Source organism: Acipenser ruthenus, chromosome 7 (assembly GCF_902713425.1).
Source record: "Acipenser ruthenus chromosome 7, fAciRut3.2 maternal haplotype, whole genome shotgun sequence".
Taxonomy (NCBI): domain Eukaryota; kingdom Metazoa; phylum Chordata; class Actinopteri; order Acipenseriformes; family Acipenseridae; genus Acipenser; species Acipenser ruthenus.
The window spans coordinates 63,081,277-63,098,227 of NC_081195.1; the positions used below are offsets into that span (position 1 = coordinate 63,081,277).

The window sequence follows — 16,951 nt, forward strand, 5'->3', positions numbered from 1 at the left end:
TTGTTTCTAGTCACTTTATTTCAGTACATAATACTAATACAAAATAATCTGTACAAAGGCTAAAGTAGGTATTTTGCATAGAAGGAACACTGGTGTGAACAAAACCTGGATGGAATGGCACATTAAACTCTATTATCTAACACACAACACAGTTCCAAGTTTATCTAAGCCATGTATCAGTTGGTACAAAAATATTCCTGCGTGTATTTCTAATGGTAAAAATACTAAGCAAACTTAATGACGTGATATAATTTCTTTCCTAATTTCAGTAGAAAGCTCTCTCTCTCTTATTTTTCACACTGTAAGAAGAATGTAATCCTCTGTGGTTGCACTCTTAAATTAACACTTGATCAGCATGTCGGGCTGCCATTCGCTGGTGTTTTTTTTTTTTTTTTTTAATACAGTAACCATGTTATCTGCAGTCCTATGTCAGAGAGTCCAAGCTCCAAGTTGCACAGTCACAAATTGAAATGTCATTGCTGGTTAAGCATGATTAAATACAATTCAATATATAGTTTTATTTAAAATGAAGTCGACAACAGTAACAAAAAGCATTCATTTTCTAAAAAAAACAAAAACAAAATCTTTACTCAAAAGGCATGAATGTATATTGGGTTTTTTATGACTACACTTTTCTTTAAAAATATTTATTGCACCACCTATTACAGAGAAGTTCAGAGTGCATTTCATCTACAAAACAATATGCAAGATAACACAATATGCAAGATTTCAATTATATTTGAAAAAAGATCAGCCTGAACACATTTTGTTGCTGGTTCAATAATAATAATAAAAAGCATATATCAGTAAATCTCTTTCTTATATATTTGTCTTTGGTGATAATATCATTTATTTATTTTAAAGCCTGTATGAGAAAATCCATCTATATCTGGATGAAGTTATTTTAAAAGCATATTCCCTTTCTTTCCAGTCATACCTGTAAACATCTCTAAGGTTTGTAAGAGTTTTGAAAAAGGCGAATACACTACAAACTTTCATCAGTGTGGAAATATGTATCCAATCAAGTTGTTTAATATTGCCCTGGTTTAGTATACTATACTATACTATAGTATTGTATATGGAAAAAGATGAAATCAGTCTATTACAAATATAGATTTTTCAGAGCATATACAAATGCATGTACACACTTATTTTTGGTTTAACAATAAAGAAGGAACAATTTGGTAAAAATATATAAGGATTAACAGCACCTGTTTGAAATGATGGCTAGAATCAGATCTGATCCTGTAATAGCTGTGCTAGACTGAAGCACAATGTAAATAAAATGCACTCCGAACCGACCACTAACATAATCCTATGGAGCACAGTGGGTATTTGGAAACCTAAAACATATAGTTTACAATAGATTCATTATTACAAGTATCCACCCATAACTAAAATATCTGGTAAAACATCCAAGGTTCAAAATTGGTATGCATGGAAGGAGCTGTTTACTTAAAGCTTGATATTTTTAGTAGAAGATTAAGGCTGCTTGACATCATTTGGAACACTTAGCTAATATGCCTTCTTCAGTTACTCCTGGCATATTCATTTCAAACCTTGGATTTATAAATAATGTACCAGTTTAGTGCATCCAAACTCAGGTTTACAAAAAAAATAATAAAGAAAGTCTGTGCAAAGTACACATAAAAGACTTACCTTATCTAAATTAGGTCATAGTCATGTGTGTGTAATATATATATATATATATATATATATATTACACACAATATTTGTATTGCTAAATATTCTGTTCAAATGCTATTTGCAAAACAGTTAGCACTTGTAAAATACTATAATACTCTGTTATGTTTTTCTTTTCCTTTAAAAACCCTGCATGCTATAAAATCTTGCAATGATTACCAAAAGCCAAAGAATGTACAATAGAATATGTTGCTTAAGTGAAGAATGCTACCTCTTTTGCAAGTCGAAAACTGAATATGCCATTTAGAATCTGTGCATGAAGCAGCACACTTCATAATGAGATGATTATAAAGTCTACCTGAACATCAGGACTGGTTAGCTTTGACTTTCACTGTTGCTTGCAATCTGCAGCTGCCACTCGATTTCAAAGTGTCTGCTCAAACTGGGAGATCTGTTTTGCACCAAATGGTGATGCAGTTGAGAACTCAATCTTTTGGTTGTTGAAGATAAAACTACATTTAAATCGACACAGAGGTCATAGGCAGGTGCCAGCTTGTATGCCACAGTTGGGCAAAAGGCAAACCACAGAAGAGTTCTGTCTCTACTGCCACAAAGTATCACAGTGTTTTTAAAGAAGGGACATGTATGAATTAATACTGATTTTTATTTTTTGTATCCATGGACATTATGGATCCCAGCAAGATTAGCCTCAAGGGTGTAAAACATCTGCCACAAGCTTTCAATACAGTATCTTTGTTTTACAGACTTTCCATTTACTTTCCATGTAGCAGCAAAACATGCTTAGTGTCAGAGTTTGTCTTTTCATCATCCAGAGTTCTTGTTTTTTCTTTAAACTTTGCTTTCTATGGATGACCCCTTGAACTAAAGACACTTCTGGTCCCAATTCCCTAATTCTGAAAGTAAACAACCAACCAATTTTCAACCACAACTTCTGACCGCATACACAAAATGCAAGAAAAGTAGATACTGGGTGAACAGGCAGTACATTTTCTGAACTGCCTGAGAATGAAGCTGTGGTCTGATTTTGAGTGGCAATGCAAGCAGAAATGGTACCAATAGTATGGACCATTGATAGAATGGTACCACAGTAGTATCAAAATGGCATTAACCATAACAAGCTGGTAGTCAATTACAGTACCATACTCTAATGTTGTTATTCCACTGGTATCCACTGTGCTGCTGGTAACATTGTGGTCTGCTTTAGGTTCTGCTTTGGGTACTGCACAGGTGATACACCAAGAGTATTCTAAACATTTCTGCAATTAGAAATTCATGCCAAACTGTCTTAAGATGCTTCCAAACGGTTAGGGGATACAGAAGCAGGACTACTTGTTGCATTTTGTGTGGTGTTTCTCTTTGTTTTGTTCCTTTCCTCTCGAAGCAGCAAAAAGTAAGAAAACAACCTCCCTTCTGTGACTGAACCAGAAGGGGGTCTAGAAATAAAAGCAGCATTCAAACTAGAGGTATATGTTCAAGATTTCTAGCAGGAATGTCTGTGGAAATGTGCACAAGTGTTGTGGTATTTGTTTTACAGAAAGGCCCGCAAATAAAAAAATAAAAAAAGACTTAAAGAAGACCAATGAAACTTTGAAAAGCCAAAGTGTGCAAAATACAGCTTGGCTTTACAACCCTCACTGGCAATCTTGCTGGACCTGCTGGATTTCAGCTCTTCTTTTCTCTACCCAATGGCTTTTAATGTGGCTTGACTGCCAAATCCACACGGAAGGCATTGCAATGCCAAGGTTTATCAACCCAGGAGGGGGAGTGTGGTCACAATTTCTTCATTCTGCCTTTTTTTTGTCCTTTATATTTTGTATCAGATAAAAACTTGATGGTCGGATAATTACTGAAATTCAATACATATACATGGATGGGACCTATATAATGTCATATATAGTCACAAGGGTGATATAAAATGTACTTCATCTTTGACAGCTAACTCAAAATGGGTTAGTGTTTAGAGGAGGTCATAGCTCTATAATGTAGATTAAAACACTGTGCTTGCATTGCAGTGTGGCAAGGAGAGAGGATTAGAAATTATGGTTTCTCCCGTTAATGAAAAAGACCTAATGAAGAGGAATCATACAAACATACATCCAGAGAAATGTTACACAGACGAATGCTAATCTTTCACAATCCATTGTAAAGGTTTGCTCAATATTATGCAGAATGAACTCTCTCAAAAGTGAGATCTTCTCATTGCAGAGCCAGGTTGAGACATGCTCCTAAAAACCAGACATGTGGGGTACCAGCTGACCTGCTGCTCTTCCTTTCTGTACTCACCGCTATAATCAGTCCTGTGACTTGCAATGTTAAAAACAAACAAAACAAATACACACATTGGTATATTTTATAGTTGAAAGAAGCAGAACTGCTTAAAAAAAAGAAAGAAAATACTGAGGATTATATCCAAAAAAATCTACCTCTGTAAAATACAAAGTTACCCATCAAGCAGAAAATAAAACTGTAGGTAAACACACACCAAGTGGCCCATTATTACTCTCTGGATGTTTATTGGGGGGGGGGGCTCCAACAGTCTTCTAACAAAATAGTCCAGAAACTTCAGGAGCCTTACAGTTTTTTTTTTTTTTTTTTTACAGGCTGGATTTCCCTTTCTACTGCAGTTCAGAAATGTATTAGTAAAGCAATGCAGATACAGTTTGAAATGTATTAGCAAAGCAATGCAAGTACAGTTTTCTGTTTTGTTTTGTATTTCCTGGAAATTGTTAGTGAGACAAGAGAGCAACAAAGAGAATGGCAGCCACGCGGTGCCACGCTCGCTTCTCAAGCCAATGCTCTTTCTCTGTGTTTTCCCATCTCATTTCCATTCTTTGGCAAATAAACAGCAAATGCAAATAAAACAAGAGAAATCAAGTCAACATCTGTGCAGTCTGGGGGTTGTTTGGTGCCTGGTTAGGACTGGCTGTGGTGCAGAGGTGGGTCTTGGGGGGTGGGGTGTTAAACTTGGTTCTTCTCAAGAGTTTATGGCAGATAAGGGTGGATGCTTCTTGGGTGTGTGTGCGTGGAGCGGTGCTAGGCGTCATACTTTTTACCAGTTCTGTGTATCTGTTGGAAGAGAGTCATGGAAAAGGCCATGCCCAGAATCTAGAAGAAAAAAAAGAGGGCATTAACAAACAGTATTGACACTTAGAACATGGGTCCCTAAATAATGCTACAATTATATTAGGGTTACAATATTAATTGGACATCTATTACATTTACCATCTTCCTTTCTGATTGCCGATGGGTCTCATTCAGGATGCCTTGATACAAGAACGTGTGGGAACCCTTTATAGAAGTACTGTACTGTTACACAATGCAACCTGATCAGGTATAGGCTGGATGTTTAGTAACAACTATTTAATTGTGTCTTACATGCAATTGAACTATTATCTGTCCCATCTTTTCCATTCTCTATCACCTTTCATCGTTGGATTTAGATACAAAATAAATGTGTCTTTACAATAAATGCACTTTCAGCACTTATTGTATGAGCTATGGAGCTATTAACATCAAAAGAAACCTGTCTGCCATTATATATCATAATAGTGCATTTACCTGTATTACCAAGATGCACATCCCAATGGTGCCGAGGACATGTTTGCTGTCATCCAGCCACTCTTCAACTTTTTCATAACAACCCTGCAACAAAGAGACAGACACATGGGATTTATCATATGATTCATTACTCTGTCTCTGTGTGTGTAAAATACCAGTTGTTACCAAGAGTACATTGATTTAGTGTTTGAATGGCTACTGCTGTTTCATTAGAGTGAAGGAGGATTGAGAGAAAAAACAACAGCAAGACGCCTATTCTGAGACTGTGTTTACCCTTTGCCAGAACAGGTTGGTGGAATTGCGCCCGCAGTCCTGGTAATGCTCCTGACAGCAGCGGTCTGGAACCGCTGTCTCCTTCAGCGCCTCGTACCAGTCAGCATAGCCAGTCACCCCGCAGCATTTCCACTGGGGAAGGCATTGAAAACACAATTACATTCAGTCTGACATACACGCTGGGAAAACATCAAGGTCAATGTGGCTCAGACCGGACTTGACAGGGGTTGAAGAAGAGTCTTTACGTATGCAGCAGTCAAAAGCTGATCAGTTAAGTGCAGCAAAAGATATCCTTCAGATTTGTGCAGAATGCTTACACACAAGTCTAGAGGCTGTGATAGGAGGTCATACCTAATTTTATAAGGATTAATAGGGGTCAGTAACTATTAAAAGGACTTTCAGACAGCTAAATGAGTGGGAGTTTCTGAAACCACAAGGGGTCACTGCTGTGCAATATATGTTTGATCCATATGACTTGGTCATTTGATGACATAGCATACATGGTACTCCAGGAGACTGCTTTCTTTCATTTTATTTTCATTAACTGAAAATAAATATATATTTGCTACCTGTGCATGTACCAATACATCTTGAAATAGTCCAAATAAAAAACGATAACATTTACAAACATTTAATTCCACTGAATCTGTTACTATTAAAATGATCAAGTCATTTTAATGGATGAACGTACCTCTGCCTGAATAATGTTCCATGCGTTTTTGAGCCCAACATTGTTCTCTGTGTTATAGAGTGCAAGTCCCTCTTTTAAGTCCTTCTTAGCGTTCTCACCTACCTGATTAACAAAAAATAATATAAATACAGTTATTGTGTTGAAACACATAATCAACAAATACCTCATGGTTTTATAAATCTTTGTACACAGTATATTTTGATTTACCTGTATATTGATGATTCAGGAACCAAATACAGGCAGTACATATATTTGGACTGATTTATTCATTAAATCATATTAAAAAGAAATAACCAGACCTTGGAATAAACAATGCAATTGCTTTTATATTACTACAGTATATGGTACAGTATATGGTACAATGTTAAAGCAGTAAAAGCCTATTAAAAACATGATAAAGTTTAGGAAACTGATAAATCCCACATGGGATTAACTATTGCAAACAACAGCGAATACACAATATAGACTTGGAAAGGATATGATAAACTGAAAAATGACAAAGAAAAAAACCCATATGCAATCAACATAACTTCCTTGCAAGTCCTTTATCAATTTGATGCACAGAACGTGAATACAGTATATTAGTGCGGTAGCAGGATATATGGACTTCTGGAAAACTACTGGTAATCAATCTGCAGAAAATGCGAGGAAAGAAAATGTTTCTTGGTTTAAAGGCTTCTTTTCTTAGCCCTTTGTCTGAATAATGGTATAGGCAAAAAATGATTACATTGCAACGAACAAGAGCTACTATTCCTATTGGACTTTCTATCTTCTTCCTGTCAGACTGCCTATGCGATAAGCGGCACAGATACATATTTCGACTCACTAATGAGCTTCACACTGTTACAAATTTACAATTTGATGCCCATCACCCTTTAGCACTAATTGCTGCAGCGATCAATAGCTGTTAGTTTAGAAATTGACATAATTATTGTTGAAGGCAGCACTGTCGGTAGCGGTTGTAGGAATGAGGAGCACAGCTTGATCAATGAAGATGGGGCTCGTCTATGTAGTTTACACAGGCTTGTTCCACTGCAGTGGTCCTCATAACACATGTGACCTGCAAAAGCACTGTGTGAGCAGTTTGAGCCAAGATATAGTGAATAATAGGAAAGTGTAAAAAAAAAAAAAACATAATTATACTACTACTCAATATAATTACCAAACCAGAAATAAATAAGTCAAACATTTAATTTAGGGGCACCTGAATATGTCAGCTCATTTTAGAATTGTTTTTGTAGATTTGTCCAGTAAAGACTGAGAGAGTCCCTAGACTGACCTGGTCAGGAGCTGGTTACACACACAGAGATCAGAGGAGAAGCTCTCAAGACACCTCATGGTGTCTTGCCTCCAGCCAGGGCCAATATTCTTCACTACATTCAAAAGCACCAATGTACAAAAATAAAAAAACAAGATTGTTTGGGTACGATTATAACCTACTTATGTTAAAAAAAAAAAAAAAAGTAAAACGCATCGGGACTTATGTTAAAAAAAAAAAAAAAAAGTAAAACGCATCGGGCACAACACATGATAATCTATCCGTATAGATCACCAAATTAGGCTACATTTAAGACTGTAATAGTTTCATGAATCGACTGATTGATAAACCTACCTGGCCTGCATATGAACTCGGCATTAGAAGTAATTGCATGCATTGATGATATTTCTATATGATACATGTGTCTTTAACTTTAACTGCACATCTCACTTCCCTCAGACTCAATCGCCCCTGGGAAACACTGTGTTCAGGTTTTATTTTCCTAACCTCCAAATGCCCTTGACTCCTAACTATATTTTACTGCTCAATAGAAAGACGACACCCCCAGGGCAAACCTGACCACCCGTTTAGAACACGTCTATCAATACTGCCGACACCAGGATGACAGCAGTGACCTCAATTGCCCGTTTCTAATCTCAGCTAAACAGATGTGGATTTCTTTAGTGATTAATATATATTGGGCAGCATTTCACATTGCTTGAGGTGCAATGACCAAAGAAGTTTGCTATAACATTCATTAAAAACTGTGTGAGGCTTTAACCAAGTGAGATTAATTAGCTATAACATCTTTAACTAAGCTGGCTTAGGCGTCTCCATCTATTATCTTGCTGGCTTCAGTGGCTAGGTAGGTGTGTGTTGACAAATCACATATTTGTCTGAAAGAATACAATGTTGTTGTAAACAGCTTCATGCTGAAAAGGGCAGTATATGTTAATGAAGGGAAACACATTAAAACACCCTTCAGCTCTGAGGGTGCACCATTAATCCTTTAACAATTACAGTAGAAACTGTGAAGCTTTCCAAGACCTATGGTCTTGGACTGTCTGGGCTGACCTTGTTAAAATAAACTGGCCTAATTATTCCACATAGATGCATTTAGTCATAAAGGAATGCAGCATATTTTTTTTTTTATCAAACTATGCTAGGTCTAAATCTAATTAACCACCTTAGCTCTGGCTAAATTACAATGTGTCTTTAGTTAGAGAGCTACCACTTTTGCTGAAAAACAGCTTCTTCAGCACACCAATATTGAAGTTAATCAGCAGTCACTAATGATGAAACATGCATCATTTCTTTGTAGGCTCCAATTTATATAGTGAATCCTTAAAAGAAGTAAAAAAATAAATAAATAAATAAATAAATAAATAAATAAATTGTATACAAACTCTACAAAATCAGATGACACTGAAGAGTTCTTCTCTTATGTCTGCAATTTTCCTCAGAAAGGCACATCGAGAGCAGCAGAAATCTAGTTTTAAATCCCTCAATGTATGACCCTAGAGGAAGCTTCACTCCGCCTGCTTGTGTCTAAGCCTTACAGCTGTCTCTGTGATACTTTTCCTTTGATATGATAGCTTCAGGGAGTGATGAGAGCAATTAGCTGTTAGTTAAAAGGGTAAAGCCAAGATTTATCTTACTTTGAAAGGGGCATGACGTTGACAACTTAGACTGAAACTGAAACCATGAAGTCCAAGTCTTTAGGACTGGCAAATCCCCCAACAGAAATCCCCCAACCAAGTCCCCCAACAGAAATAGTGATCAGTGTTTGGAAACCACTGGTTACAAATAAGGGATGAAAAAAGACTCCTGGCTTACTACATCTTGAATTCCTGATTATTATCCGGACAACTTTTTGAGCAAACCTGTTACACAGAATCCCAGAGCATAGACTACTCCATGACAACTTGTATTAGTTAAGAGTTCACAACTACAGCTCAGAAATCACTGCCGTAATCTCTGAACTCAATCTCTGGTTTATCTATCATCAGCTACACATTTGGTACACTTGTGCTGGAATGACTCTACTGAGTGCTGAAGCACAGCCAGGTCTGTTTTTGCAAAATCATTACTGACTGTAACACCACCTGAATATGTTAGCTCCAGTCCAGAGTGGCCACTCAATAGCCGCATTGGGTACCTGATTGCTAGACCATTTTGTCAACTGGTTCAGCAGACCACAGAAATTTAAGTTGTTTATCTGACACCAGCATACTTCAACAGAAGCCCCAGGCATGCCCTTCCTACTAAGATATGATGTACAATAAACAATAGAATCACATACATGAAAAACAATATAGAATCAGTTGCAAATTGATATAGCCAATCACTTATTTGGCCTTGCCATCTTTATTATTATTATTATTATTATTATTATTATTATTATTATTATTATTTAGTCATTTAGCAGATGATTTGATCCAAAGCGACTTACAGAGACTTGGGGGTGAACAATGCATCACAACTGCTGCTGCATAGTCTCTTACAATAGGACCTCGGTTTTACGGCTCATCCGAAGGACGGAGCACAAGGAGGTTAAGTGAATTGCTCAGGGTGACACACAGTGAGTCAGTGGCTGGGATTGAACCTGGAACCTCCTGGTAACAAGCCCCTTTCTCAATCAGATGGTTTACATTGTGAAGAAACAGATACTGAGTTTATTAATTTACTTTCTTTAATGTTAATAAACCTGTGCAGATATATTATTTTAAGGAAGGAATGACAGAGAATAGGCTGTGGCAGGTTAGCTGTTTCCCATGAACTATTTCCCCATGCTTAATATGAGTGAGCTTCTTGAATCTAGTGTGTTGGCAGAGGGAAGCAGCTGGCTCACACACAGTAATTTGAATCTGTTACACAGGAACTCTCTCTGCAGATTCAGGAGCTGGTTCAGTTGTGGGAGACCCCCCAACTGCTATAGTGCCAACTCTCCCAGCAGATAACGGGTTTGATAAACACTGGGCCCCGATTCACTGACACACAGGTGCTTTAATAAATGTTCTGTTAAGTCAATTTTAAATAATGAATTCAGGTTTGCAGTTCACAAAACCCTTTTGAACATTTTCAGAGAGGATTTATTGGGTTATTCTCAAAGCACTATTTAACTTCAAAGAATGTATAGAAAACAAATATTCCTTTTGTGGCCAACTGTCATAGGAAAGCAAAATTATTATTGTTATTTTTTTTTTCCCCGAACACCCCAGTGTAATGTTGTTATGTGCCATTTCTATGCATTGTTGACCTTATTTCTAAGTTCTCATGACTGTCAATACACTAAAGGGATTGTATTACCCTCAGAATTGAAGATCTTGCTTATTTACAGCTATTCTCCAGTGTTCACAAGCTGTAGGTCAAAGTAAAAGGTCATGGGAATTCCTATTCTTACAGCTGACTGAACGTTGTGTAAAACTTGAAGTGACCGGAAAAGAAAGAGCATGGTAACAATTACTTTACCAAATTGCCTTTGTCAGAACTGTGTTTTATAAGGTAGACCTCACATATCTAGGATATTCATATGTGAAGGTGAGGGCATCACTCCCAACAGATGGGACCAAAGTGTGAAGGACCTGTTGAGACCACACCAATTCCTGCCAGGTCACTTACTTACCAATTACATGACTTGCATGCAAGGAGAACAATAATCACAGGTCGCTTTAAATTCAATACTAAACCATTGTGATGTTAGGCCATAATGTAAAAAACTGACTGAAATAAATACAACATTTCCCTTTGCTGTAGACGGTTTCCCTTTGTTTTGTTGGGTATAGACTTAGAGAGAGTTCAATTCCTGGTGGGGGACACTGCTGCTGTACCCTTGAGCAAGGTACTTTACCTAGATTGCTCCAGTAAAAACCCAACTATATAAATGGGTAATTGTATGTAAAAATAATGTGTAAAAAATAATGTAATTGTATGTAAAAAATAATGTGATATATTGTAACAATATTAAGTCGCCCTGGATAAGAGCGTCTGCTAAGAAATTAATAATAATAGACTTAGAGAGATTTTCTTTGTTTTGTTGGGTATAGAATTAGAGAGATGTTCTTTGTTTTTCTATTGCATGTCCCGTTATAACACTACTAGGGGGATCTAATTTAATAGGAAATATTTTTTTTTTTTTAAATCCCACTACTTCACCTGGCGAACAAACCCATTTATAACTCTCTTCATAACAAAGTGCTTCCTACCTTCTGTTTGAAACAACTTCCATTCTCGTTCTACTCTGTGCTAAATCTGAAGTAGGGCCTTAGGTTAACATTATCAATACCAAACCACCATTACTGTATTTCAACACCATCTGCCATGAACAATGAAGAAATGGCTGTATTACACTGTCATACTCACAAACAGCATGAACTTATAACACCTCTCTCAATGCCATTTTAATGACATCTGTCAACACCCCACCAGTTCCCATTCTTATACCTGCAAATGTGAGGCATTTCTGTATGTTTGAGAAGGTTGCAAGTATGATTTGTAATGGCTGGGGTCTTACCCAATGTAGGCAGATTTCTACCACTCGAATATAACGGAAGCTGTTAGATCCGTTTACACTTATTATTTGTTTATTTAGCAGACGCCTTTATCCAAGGCGACTTACAGAGACTAGAGTGTGTGAACTATGCATGAGCTGCACAGTCACTTACAATTACGATTCACCCGAAAGACGGAGCACAAGGAGGTTAAGTGACTTGCTCAGGGTCACACAATGAGTCAGTGGCTGAGGTGGGATTTGAACCGGGGACCTCCTGGTTATAAGCCCTTTTCTTTAACCACTGGACCACGCAGCCTCGTGTTTGGACTGCTATAGAAACTCCAAAGATTATCCACCATTTATGGTATGATTAAATAAAATGCGATAAAAAAAGCTGAACTTACCCATTATTTTTGTATTATATCAATACAAACACATAATACCTGAAATAACACAGATGCACAATATATTTCATGACAAATTAAGGCTGATTTTAACAAAGCATGTAAAATTAAGGTGAACTATTAGACGAAAATGTTATCAACAATGAACAAAATGCAAAGTGGCATTCTGCACAAAAGAAAAGCTGGACCAATTCCATTAAATATAGTACAGAGTAAAGGATGAAACATTCTTACCTTGTCCATATAAACAAAGAACAGAATGAGTAATATCAGCTCTGCCAGTAGAATAATCAGCAAGACAATGAAAAACTGAAACGAAACACAGAAATAAAAGACTTTGTAAGTTTCAGATTACTCCTAAAACCATGTAAAGATGACATTATTAAAACATAATCTAAGACCAAGGTGCAGTGGCAGCACAAGGGCAGCTACCGAGTGATCCATTGGCAGTGTGGAACCAAAGCAATACACACTGGTATCCAAAGCAGTCCCATGCTACTCTATCAGTGCTAGTGTGCTACTGTATCAGGACCACTTTGTGTACACTGGTATCCCAATGGTATTTTTTCCAACATCTGTGTAACGGATTTGAATGTAGTCTTGAAAGTATTTCTAATGTTAAGCTGGAATCACACGAGACTGCTTTCACGCTCACTTCACTGTAGAACTGCTTGACGAGACCTGGCCCAAATACCACAGGAGATTTGGTCTCAGGCGCAGATCACTCAAGGTAAAGCAGCTACCAGTTGTCAGAGCGTGAACTCAGCTAATGCTATCGTGACTAACTAGGGACGACCCTTCAAATCGCTCTATGTTAAAATAACATTGTACTTTAGTAACAACGTAAGCCCGTCAAAGTGGCTGTCGCCGCCCGGCTGAAAAAACCCGATCCGTCCGTCTTGCAGATGCTACTGTGCCTTTAACAGTAAGGATTGATTGTGCTTCTAGTAGACCGTTGCTACGTGAAAAAAAAAAATCTTGGAACCACATGACAGATGTGCTAAGTCTTGACACAACATTTAACCAATCAGAGAGTTGAAGGGGCGGGTTTTCTGTGTTAGCACTTCGAGAGGCTAAAACGTAAAAAATGACTGCTAAAAAAAACCCCAATTATTTTCAAAGCAAAAATAGTGACAATGAATGCAGGGTGTCAAAATAAGCCGGCGGTCGGCACAATCCACCGCCTAATACTATATTTGCGCCGGATACTTTATTAAAAATATTAAGATTATTTTCAGGTATTATCATACAGTCCATTTTTTCTTGTATTATTGCATTGTAAGGTGATATATTAGTACATAATAGCTATACATATGCACCAAAAAAAAAAAAGTGTATTCCTTTTGTTGTGATATCGTAACAATATGTGCCCAGGTTATTGTGAGAGATATTGGGGGTTTATATAGAGGCTGTACGCCTTTAAGAAGAAAGTTGCTTTTCTCTTACTTATTCTGTTAATTTCATATGACATGTGTCATAACATTTCTGTTTATTGATTCATATCATAGAACACTTCAGCTAAGAGAACACTTTGCTTGCTTCCAGAGAGGTGTTCTCTTAGCCACAGACTACTGTATTGTACAGTTAAATTCCACAATGTGGTACTAAGTAAACTGAATCCTCTTACACAGTTAATTGAGTTCATCAGCTACAAACCAAAGCATTACCACACTAGGAGTCGTTCTGGACCCCACCGCCGGTAACTTACACTCAAAAGGAGGCACTTGTTTTCCTTGATGGCACCCAGGCATCCGAGGAAGCCGGTCACCATGACGATGGAGCCGATGGCAATCACCAAGTTGGCGGCAGAGAGAGATGGGAAAGTGGGTGAAAAGGTGGCAAAGCTGCCCTGTGACACCGACAGCCATATTCCTACCCCTAGGAGTCCACAGCCACACAACTGTAAGAGAACAAGACAACACATGCAGATTTAATATACATAACATATATGTTTTCTATACTGCAACTGGATCTTGTATGGCAACACAGTTTATATATATATATATACAGTGGCTCTCAAAAGTATTCACCTCCCTTGGACTTTTCCACATTTTATGTGTCTACCTTAAGTGATTATAAATATCCCACCTGCCTGATCTGTACATGCGTTATGTCTGTAAGCTTATTGCCCAATGTCAAACGTGTAGGGAAATCCAGCCTTTACAATCCTAACAGCACTAAAACAGTGGCTTGTGATTGGTCATGTGTTATCAGTCTCCATAAGCGGATCCCCTTGAAACCTCAATCTTCTTAGGCTGTTTTAATCACGGCTAATATAGAGCACCTCCCTTACCCCGTCAACATTAAACGTTCAATGTAAACCAACTTTACGTGAAACCAGCATTAAGTGTATCAACATGTTAATCTGGTGTGTGTGCCTGTACATTGAGGATATAGCGCTCACAGAATTACGGTGTCATGACCAATTAACATTGTAAGAGGGTTAAACAGGAGTGAACATTGGCTTCATGTAAACTCCCACAATCTATTTCTCAGCCTCCCCTGCAGTGCTTTGAGATGAGTAAATTAACATTGCTAACTAGTATAGATCGATGCACAGGTCCTCATCTCTGTCAACACGTGGTCTACTGGAATACTGTACAGCTTATTTTCATATGCCCTTAATAGCAATGCAATGGTTTTGTACTTGGTGGCAATGGTAGCACAAGGGCAGTTAATGTGAATAGAAAGAAAACAAGTACAAATGACTGATAACCTAAATCTAACCCATGACTGCATTTTAATTATGCAATGTTTTTGTTTGTTTTTGTAATGTAATAAAAGACCTGTTTTAAAAAGAGCTGTGCACTAAATAAAATTAATTTGACATAGACCTACTCAACAAATGGTTACTGGTTTAGAGCAACTACCGTAACAGCCTATACATGACTTCTCATGATGCTGTGCTGGGCCAAGGCAAAACTACAGAAGCAACCATGATAAACAGATACACTCCAGGTTTTGCTTTAACAGCAACCTTGAGAGGCAATGAAATAAAAACTTGTGAAACAAATGCTAAATGACTAGGTTGTGCTAAGCCATCTATCATCTTCCAATTTCTTCTCTGAAAAACAGCCTTGGGTTTGCTTTTCATGAAATAATAAGGTTTTGTTAAAGGTGCTGACAAAAGAGGTTGCACTGTATGATACAATAAAGTTTCCAGGAGCTGGCCTCGGTGTCAGCTTAATTGAAATTAAAGAGCATGTTCCTAGAACAGGAGATACTAAGAGCTGCTGCTCTAAAGTGGCTTCTTCATCACTGCCTCTCTCTTGCTAGCCACTTTTGGTCACACCCAAGCACCAAGCAAATGAGAGCAATTCAGTCTTCCAGAATACAAAGTTGGTATCTACTATTCCCCTAGCACGAGTAGCCAGTTTAACCTTTATTGAAAGCTGCTGATGGTAGCCTTGAGGTAACAACCTGTAACAATGACTTTTAAACAAACTAAAGAAATACATAAAATTAACCTTTATTAAAAAGTTCCTGTTTGCCTTGCATATTAATAGAAGAGAAGATAAACACTGTGTGACCTCAGATGAACCTCCTCCCTTAACATCACATCCCCTTCACAAGTGTGTCAACTGGGCCCCTTAAGGAATAAGACCTCTTAGAACATTTCTAAGCTGATATTTTTCCACAGTTCAAGTGAAAACTGTGTGAAACAAACCACAAACCCACAAAAGTCAACAGCAAAGTATTCTAAATGACTGGAAGTCAATTCCAAAGATTTTTAATGACTTATCCAGTTAAGTTATCCATTTATGCAGCCTAATCAACTCAAAATTAGATGCCCTTTACTATTAGACTTTTCAATGTGTTATAAAAAAGTCTTCTTGTTGAAATGATTATCTTGTTTTATTTAGTACTGATTTATCATATGAGGGACTATGGAAGCTATGGATGAACAAGGCTTTACTTTGAGTAACAGCTTAGTAAATGTAGACAATGCATACAGATCAAGTGTAGGAGATTAAGATCACCATCAAGCGTGGAATGGCTCAAATCTCTAAACGAGGACAGCTTTATTCTTTTCTCTTGTGTTGAACTTATATACAGTTTTTTTTTATTTTTAATGCCTATAGGTTTCAGATAACAATGAACCAGGACAGGTCTCCCAAGGAACACATTGGGCAATGTTTAAAAGATTTCATTCATTTATGTTCTGAGTGACCAAAATTGCTGTGTTGCAACCAAAGGGCCTCTGAACCTGTTTACTATTCTGAGCATGTAAAAGCTGCCAATGGACCATCTCCACAAGCCGCTTATTCATGTAAAATCGTAAATAATTTGAGCCTGGAGCAGGAAATGCATGGACTCCCTTGTAAGCAGTTTGTATTGATTTTACTGTCACACGAGAACATAATGAAGACAGATCACCATTGCTGCCTTGAAAGGTCCTTCGCTCCATTTTAAACATGCATCTTATCACTGAATTATTACTGGGAGAACCTCTTGTCTGTTTGTATTTCATTTAGCTCAGACTTCCTCAGTAATAATAATACAGATGCATGCTTTCTTTTTTCTACTTGATGGTGACATTTTAAACCAGCAGGTAGAATCAACCTTGAATCCTGACTGTTTTAGGCAAGTGTAAGAAGATGCTATACCCA

The 16,951-nt window shown here is 37.4% G+C and overlaps 1 protein-coding gene across 9 annotated transcripts in view; it reads right to left on the minus strand.

Moving 5' to 3' along the window:
- tspan9a (tetraspanin 9a) overlaps positions 1–16,951 on the minus strand; it is a 125,802-nt gene continuing 108,851 nt past the window's right edge. For all 9 annotated transcript variants that reach the window (XM_059027556.1, XM_034026433.3, XM_059027555.1 and 6 more), the window contains 6 exons: positions 14,050–14,241; positions 12,576–12,650; positions 6,188–6,289; positions 5,497–5,628; positions 5,224–5,307; positions 1–4,770 (listed from right to left, as the gene is read on the minus strand). In XM_059027556.1, coding sequence (XP_058883539.1) covers positions 4,699–4,770; positions 5,224–5,307; positions 5,497–5,628; positions 6,188–6,289; positions 12,576–12,650; positions 14,050–14,241 — 657 coding nt within the window. In that variant the 3' untranslated portion in view covers positions 1–4,698. The remainder of the gene's footprint in view (positions 4,771–5,223; positions 5,308–5,496; positions 5,629–6,187; positions 6,290–12,575; positions 12,651–14,049; positions 14,242–16,951) is intronic.